Source organism: Triticum dicoccoides, chromosome 5B, assembly GCF_002162155.2.
Source record: "Triticum dicoccoides isolate Atlit2015 ecotype Zavitan chromosome 5B, WEW_v2.0, whole genome shotgun sequence".
Taxonomy (NCBI): Eukaryota; Viridiplantae; Streptophyta; class Magnoliopsida; order Poales; family Poaceae; genus Triticum; species Triticum dicoccoides.
In genome coordinates, this window is record NC_041389.1 from 487,172,373 (window position 1) to 487,180,943 (window position 8,571).

Consider the following 8,571-nt stretch of genomic DNA (forward strand, 5'->3'; position numbering starts at 1 on the left):
TAGATAAACATTGTTTTTCATAATACGTGGCATTTTTGTAAGGTATATGAAATTTTTAGGCGAATTATTAAAATTACATGTAATTGTTTCTGGAGAAATGCGCGAGTACTTTATAAAAGCACATCAACATTTTCTAAATATGCGAACATTTCTAGAAAGATGTGGATATTTTTCAATTACATGAAAATTGTTACACTTATTATTTTAACTACTAATTTATTATACATTTTTAATACAGAAAAGCATTTTTCGAGATTTATTACATTTTTTTAGCAACCGAGAGATTTATTACATATAAGAAACTTTTTTTGGCAGGAAAAAAAAGCGAACCTTACCTGTTTTATAGGGCACACAAATTGCCGGCCCATATCCGAACTCTGCAGGCTACGCTCCCTCCGGAGTCCGCCGGTCTGCCCAAGCCCGCCGCAGGTAACTCGCCGCCGGCTCCATTACACGCGGACGCGGGCAAAGCTCAATAGCCGAGCGCCCTTGCCGCCCGGCCGGGGTGATCGTACGTATCTTCTTCCTCCCCCACGTTGCCGCTCTCATGTATTCCCTTTAACCCCTCTCAATCCCGGCGCTGCTCTGAAATCTCTCGTGCAGTCCGCCGCCGCCGTACCCTAGAGCTGCCGGCGTTACCGCGGACAGTCGTCTTCTCCGCCGCTCATGCTCGTCCCCGTTGCCGTGTACCTTGCAAGCTACGACCGTGAAACACTGCAGGTTTTTGAGGTACGCGCTTTTCGTCATCTGTCATCCCAATTCCGAAACCAAGTTCAACAAATTTTGGGTGCGGGCACATGCACACCATCTAGATCCGCCCTTACAATGTGCAGAGTTGAATCAGGGAACCTTCCATTGATGATCCGTGATTGTTTTACAGCCCATCGTTACTGCTGTTTTTTTCGAAAAGGGGCAGACCCCGGCCTCTGCACCATCACCTTGCGTTACTTCTGATGATGACTGAACATTTGGAGTTCATTTTCTTCTGCTTCAGTGTTCGGACCCGGGAATATGCTGCAGACTAAGAGAGCTGCCGATGATGATCTCACAGAAAGCTCGAAAAAGAATGGAAGAGTCTATACTGGTGGAGGAGAGACACTTGATGTGTTGATTTCAGGTCTGCGGGCACTTCACTTATCTACAGATGTTTTGTTACAGCTCTAATGGTTCACTCACAATTCTGTTTCATCATGTCTTCTATTAACTAGGGGATTTGCATCCAGATGTCAATTCGGAAGAGCCGATTGACAGCTTTAGTGACTCTGGCCAAAGTGTTTGGAGTGAGCTCAGTAAAGAAGCCACTTCAAAAATTTCTAGAAATGTTGTCTCCCTCGCTTTGTCTGATGGTGACTATGCTGTCATAATCTAGTATTCTTACTTCTTAAATATTTATCTTAATTTAAAAAAATGCTTGTTATAGTTGACTAAAATTACAACCTTGTGTAGGACATACGGTGTTGTTTGCATGCTCAGGCATAGCCTTGCGAAGCGGGCGGTATGTGACAAGCTTTCTGACTTCAGCAAGTTTGGTTAGAGCTTTCAATGATAATAACAGAGAAGGCCATGATACCTTGAATGTTGGTGCTGCGATTCCTTCGCTTATTTTACTTGTTTAGTTAAGATGGTTGCCAGTTTGTCACCATTCTGCATACTTTTTTGCTGTCCCGTTATAGATCGAAGTGCGTCGCAACGGTGAGGTTGCCAAAGGGATCTTGAAAAGCTATGATTCGGATCAGGGGATTGTTGTTGTCCAAGTACTGTTTGTCACTCTTGGTGTTCATCCAGTGGATCTCAGTCCTCAGGTGGAATTTCTTCCCTGTAGGAAGGTAGTAGCTGTCACACGTGCCGATTCTGGCACATTAATGGTCGCAAGTGGGATACTTGCTGTTGAGTCAAGCGGATCTGAAGATGGCAAACAGCTTATGTTCTCCACTTGTAAAATCTCTGAGGTACAATTGAACTATGGCCTCTGTATTTTATCTGCAACTGTATACACTGAACTATATATCAGAGCCATAAAACTGGTGTTTTCGCATGTACCTCCTTTTCCATATCATTATTATTTTCGTTCCAATGTAACCTTGTTGCCTATCACTTCATTTTTATTAGGCTTGGGAAGGTGGGTCGCTTTTTGACTATGATGGGAACTTTGTTGGCTTGAACCTTTCTTTGGTTGGGGAAAGAATTTATTTCATGCCAAGGAGTATAATTATCGAACGTTTGGAGGAACTTCTGCCAAAAAAGGAAGCTAAGACGTTCAGGTATATCTTGTGTATTTCCATTTATTTTGCTTACCTGTGTGTGTCCATCGCTAATTTCACTCCGTCCTCCCTGCATTTATTTTTTCTAAGTAATACTTGAGCTTAATTCCAAGGTAAGCCACATCGGTTTCCGAACAGTAATACTTTGCTGTTTCTTTTGTAGATTTATGTATTGCAATTGTAATTTCTTGGCTGCCTCTTCCAAGAATATCATACTACTTCAAAAATTGAAGTAGTAGTTTTCTTTGCAGAAATTGTATTTTGATCCCGAGCTCCACAGTGCTTGAAGTTTTGAAAAATACAAAAACTATATTTTGAAGTTCCAAAAAAAATTCTGAAAACAATTGGACATGAATCTAGGGATGTATACTACACCCCCTTTAAATTTTCATTAAAAAATATGTTGTGGTTCAAGCTACACACAGAAAAAAAATCATGTCTTTCTAGCACATGCACTATTCACTATAGAAGTCTTATGATTTTGTTTTTTATGCATATTTGATCATGAAACTGTACAGAAATGTAGTATACATCGCAATGTTCATATGTAATTTTTTCAGATTTTTTAGGAACTTTATAATATGATTTTCAAATTTTTCAAAAACAGGGCTCCATGGAGCTCGGGAGCAAGAAATCCACTCTCTTTTCTTTGTTCCTTTTGTAGATTTATATGTGCTGTTTATAGTTTCCTTGCATTTTTCATTGTTTATCCCTAGATAATACTTGCTTTTTTGCTGCCTCTAAGAATACTCATATAACTACAATGTTGATGCTAGTAGATTTTTCTAATTTGAAGAGTTCTTTTTTCTAGTTTAGACTTAAAATGTGGGTTGTAGTAGGATTTATGATCATTTCCTGATCTTACTAATTTTGTATAGTGCCATTGCTGTTCTACTTACAACTTAGTCTTCTTCTCTTCTCCTGCAATTCTGTTCGCGTAGATGTTGAGCAGCGCTGTTTTGGTCCAGTTTCCTTCCATACTCCTCGAATGTATTTATTGCAAGTTTACTATGTCTTTCCACAGGAATGTAGAAATACAGAGAGAGGTACAGCCCTGGCCCTATTGCACCTATCCAAGCGGTGAGCACACAGCCAGATCTATTGTGCTTTTGTGCATTATCTCATCATCTCTAATAATACTGTTTCATAAGATCCTCACAAGTGCTGCAAACTTGGCCTTTTACCTGTGTGCTTTCATAATAACCATATGCTGTTTTAGCTTTTTATAGTTGTACTCTCATGGTCTCAATGCTATTCAACTAACCTTGTTACGCTATCTTCATGTGTGTGTTCGATTTGGGGATATAGACAGATCTGGGGATCTAGACTCCTTGGGTTATCCAAAGCCATCATCGACTGTTGTCAGTGGTGAGTTAATGCTTGTAAGCTCGTACTGCGTTGTGCTTGTTTACAGCTTTCCTCTGCCGCTGACTACTATTGTGCCATCTATCATTGAACAGAGGGCTTGGTTTTGGTTAATACCTTCGAAGAGACTTTTGGTGAAGTATATGATTCTGGTAAAGGTGTAATGGGTTCTCATAGTTTACCTCGACGAGTTGTCTCACTTGCTTCATTCAGCGGTAATATTACAGTAATGTGCTATTTACTATTCCACATTTGAACTAGGCTCTCAATAAAAAAATGCGTCATATATGCAGGAGAAAGGAGGTTTTTCGTGTGCACAGGCTTATTTATTGACTGGAACGGATGCACCCCCATTCTGACTTCAGCGAGTTTGGTTAGGGATCCTAAAGATGAAAACAAGATTGCTGAAAAGTTGAAGGTTGGTTCTTGACGTTGTTCTTCATTTTCTGCGTAGGTCTCACAGTGCCATTTGCAGATTGAAGTTTTGCTTCCAAACAAAGAGCGCAAAGAAGGGAAATTGCAACATTATAATTTATACTATAATGTTGCTCTCATCGTTGTCGAGGATTACCGTTGTCTTCGTCCAGCTAGAATTCATGAAGATTGGTGGAATCCTTTTACTCTGGAAGATCCCAATGTAGTAGCTGTGGGGCGCTGCTTCAAATCTGGCAGGTTAATGGCTACACATGGAAGACGAACTGGCTGGTCAGGCATGCTTGATTACAGAGATCTTAGGTACTCCAGTTGTAAGATTACTAAGGTTAGCACTGCTCATGGGGTTAATCTTATTTGATGTATCCATGATGTAGTAAACCATATTACAAATCACAACTTCTCCATGCATACTGATACAGCTTTAATGTCATTTTTTGTTTGCTAGGCTGGGATTGGTGGTCCTCTGCTTGACTTTAATGGGAGATTTATTGGCATGAACTTCTATGATAAGAAAATAGGAACCCCATTCATATTTAGGGACTGTATTATTCGAGTGCTGGCAAATTTTGTGGAAAAAAGGTATGCACACTTGACTTTCTGTCTGGCATATTGAAGTGCCTGTCATGTTTCAGATCAATGCAGGACGTGACATTTTGTGTTTTATCAAAAAAAGAAAAACTTCCCATTGAATCTTGCCTACTTTGTTTGACACAGGACTTTTGATGAAGTTGGCAGTGATGGACCAATCAGGTGTGCATTATATTTACTTATCACTTTGATGTTTTGCATGAACAAAATCTTCCGATAACGTTATTATGTGTGGAAAACGATTGAATAATGGAAACAGGTGGCCTGTGCCCATACCGTGCTGGCGCCATCCGGACGATGAGCTCAAAGATTCGCTCCCACCTGGCCATGGGGAAAAATCTGGGACGTTCGGATTCTCATATGTGGATGGAGTTAGAGTCGATAACCATTAGATGTCCTGTGCTCTTGCTCTGCTCTGTGCTGTCCATGTGGTGGTGAACCTGTTTGTATGAGCCGTTAGGAAGTTATCTCTCATGTAGCCATGTCCCAATGTTTGGACTAGTATTTTGGTGTTCCTTTTATCAGAATGAATGTAATTCATCAAGAGCTATTTGGTGTTCGCCAGTTTCTGCCGTAGCTGAACATTTTCTGCATCTTTGGGAAGCATTTCTACGTGCAAGCAAACGGAGTGACTGTAATTGTTCACTTGTACTGTCATTGTTGAAATTTCTATGTGTGTTCTGATTACATATTATTATGATGTTTTATCATGTTACTGAAACTGCAAGCTTGTGCATAGTTGCTTCATGTTCTGGAACTGGACGGTTGAAATATGACCTGAATCTTATTATAAGGTGGAGTGTTTATGTTATGCTTGACTGGCTGTAGCCTGTAGGGGTGGGTGTTTCGATTTAAACCTAAAATTTGCTTTATGTAATTTGCTTTTGTAGAATAGAATACTTCTTCATGGCGGCACTGTGAAATTTTTCCTGCAAAGCACTATGAAGTTTGTTCTGGAAATGCACCTGCTGAACGAGGTGCTTTATGCTATGGTGGCACGATTTCTATTGTAGGTGTACAGTCTTCATTCTTCAATTATTCACCTTTGAGTTGTCAACTACTTCCATTTCAAAACATAAGGTGTATTATTCACCTTTGAGTTGTCAAACTCCTACTCTGCAATGTTTGACCATGTTTATGCAGAAAAATATCAACATATACAATATCAAATTAGAATAACTGGATTCATCATGAAATATATTTTTATATTTTATTTATTTGGTATCGTAGAGGTCCGGTCGGGTCGCCCCCTGCTCGGGCGACTCGGGCTCCCCAACCCTAGCCGCCGCCGGGGCCTAGCCCATCATCCTCCCCTCCTCCCGCCGCTGCCGGAGGACGCCGCCGGCTTGCGCCCGGAGGCCGACGGCGGTGGCGGGGGCTCTTCCTCACTCCCGCGTCTCAGGGGTGGCGGGACGCCAACATGCGTGGAGGTGCGGCCGATCTAGAAGTGACGACATTGGCTTTGACGGCTGGCGGCGGTCGGCCCTGCCTCGGGCCACGGGCGGCTGCGGCGGCGGCTGGCCTGGATTGGGCGGCGGCGCGATGCGGTCTTCGGCGGCATGTCATCTGGCTTTAGATCGGCGGCGGCGTCGAGGGCCTGGTGGACTGCTTGGCGGCACCCATGGCAGATCTGTTCTGGCTGGTGTAGCCAGTGGTGGTGGTCATCTTCTTCGTTGGCGGTGGCCGGCCAGAAGCTTGGTGATCGTATCTCGAGATCCATCATCTAGTCCCGGTGCGAGTTGGGGAGACATGGTTGCCGGTGAAAACAGAGCCAACGGCAGGCGATGGCGGCGTTCTATTTCGTTACCTTGATGAAGGCATCATCGTGTAACTACTGTCGACCCACTCGTGCTGCTCCGGGGGAAACCCTAGGATCTGGTGTTCCAGATCGGACGATGGCGGCACTGCGGTGTCATTTCTCTCTTGGGAGCATCGTTTGTGGAGCAGCGCTGGAAGTCAGAGGCAGGAGGTGGAGCGGCTTCGTCGATGAGAATGGGATGTTCCACCACAGTCCTATATCATGAGCTGACATCCGAACTCGCATAGGCATGCAACGTCAGGACCTCACACCATTCAAGAAGCTAGGGTCCATCCTTGATGATATAGAAGGTTGGAACTTATAGTGATTTACGATGCCGATGATGATGATATGTGTCGGTTGAACTTGTATACTTTTTGTAGCGATGAAACTTTGTGATGTCCATGGTCCCTGTCGAACTTGCGTAACACTACTTTGTTAGTTTGGGTACGATGACCTGCATACCTCTAGTTAATTAGTTTGCGTACTATATGTTGCATCTAGTTGCTAACCCTTTCTTTTTCGTGTTGCTCTAGTATATTTTGTTGCATATAATTGTACATTCTCTTGATGAAGATGCATCTCTAACATGTACCTAGATTCTTGATGGCGAAGAAGCAGTGCTATGTCGTGTACAAAGGGAAGGTTCCGGGAGTGTACGATGAGTGGCCTGAGTGTCAGGCGCAAGTGGATGGGGTCTCGGGCGCCAGCCATAAAGGCTTGAAAAGCAGACAAGAAGCAGAAGCTTCTTACTTGAGGTTCACGCTAGCGCGAGAGAGGACTCATAACCGCCGCCTCATGTACTGCATAGTTCCGCTCTCACTCATAGTGATAGCTCCTCTCGCATATATCATTGTTTAGATGGATGACAATGTAGTTGCAAGTAATCGAGACTTGTATCGCTATTTTCAAGATGATGATGAGAGACCACTTTGTGTTGGATGATGATTACGATGATCACATGATTCGATGAGACTATTTGTATGTATATGCTATGATTACATTTGTATGTGTATGATAAGCTAGAGATTATTGTATAAAGCCCTAAACAAAATTCAGCACCACAAAATATGGAGCAGAAAAAAAAATTCAAAAACTAATAACAGTAGCGCGGGGTACGGCTTTAGCAGCAGCGAGTTCTTAGCAGTAGTGCTCTTTTCCCAAGGGCGCTGCAGCTATTAGCAGCAGCGCTCGTTGCAGACCAACGCTGCTGCTATCCCTAGATAGCAGCAGCATGGGTCAAACCGTGCTACTGATAAGCATTAGCTATAGCGCCGTCTTAGTAGCGCGGCCACCCGCGCTGCTAATAAGCATTTAACCCACGCTACTGCTAGGATTTTAACTAGTAGTGAATACGCTTGATCCAAAACACTGTAATCAGTGTCGGCAAAGCGAGCCTCGGTGCTGTCGCGTCGGCCGCAACAACAGATAAAAAAAATTTTAAGTGGGAATCACGGAGTGCTTCAATCAGTGTCGTCTCCATAGGAATCAATGCCTTCTAAAAACAACGAAACAAAGAGATGTTGTCGGCCCGTGAGCAGCTGCAACAGTGCTGCCGCCTCCACATGTGGCGGCATGGCCCCCCTCCGCAGTTTCGTTCCGTCGTGGGGCGGGATTTGCTGTAATACGCAGCCTACCGCCTCGCACCGTGGCGGCATGTGCCACGTGTTGCACGGCGCGCCTGCCGCCACAGCCAGAGAGTCTTTCGTGTCAATTTCATCCATAGCCTGTCCTTTCTGGCAATTCAAGTGGGCATGTCTTTTGGACAAAAATTCAGTGGTCTCTTCTTCGGCGTGAGGTGGCAGGGCATATAGGACGATGAGGAGGGTAAGAGCAACTCCAACGTGCCGACCCAAATAAATGACGGTTTTGTCCGCTTTTTAACCGTTTGGGTCGGCCTGACGGACACCCATGCCCTAGATCAGAAGTTCCGTCGCCACAAGGTCTCTGTATCCGCAAAAACCAATCTAGACCCCATTCCGGTACCCTGCCGGAGGGGGGGAATCATCTCCGGTGGCCAACTTCATCATCCCGACGGCCACCACGATGAGGAGGGAGTAGTCCACCCTCGGGGCTGAGGGTTTGTACTAGTAGCTATGTGTTTGATCTCTCTCTCTTATGATC

At 43.9% G+C, this 8,571-nt stretch overlaps 1 protein-coding gene across 1 annotated transcript; it reads left to right on the plus strand.

The window, feature by feature from the left end:
* Nucleotides 1-383: 383 nt before the first annotated feature.
* Nucleotides 384-5,336, plus strand: LOC119311039. Its single transcript, XM_037586660.1, has 15 exons — nt 384-511; nt 604-729; nt 995-1,117; nt 1,209-1,346; nt 1,447-1,577; nt 1,674-1,949; nt 2,110-2,261; nt 3,286-3,341; nt 3,570-3,629; nt 3,722-3,841; nt 3,920-4,044; nt 4,102-4,386; nt 4,507-4,640; nt 4,776-4,811; nt 4,909-5,336. The coding sequence occupies exons 3-15, from the start codon at nt 1,012-1,014 to the stop codon at nt 5,039-5,041; spliced, it is 1,752 nt and encodes a 583-aa protein (XP_037442557.1). The 5' UTR covers nt 384-511; nt 604-729; nt 995-1,011; the 3' UTR covers nt 5,042-5,336.
* Nucleotides 5,337-8,571: the final 3,235 nt, after the last annotated feature.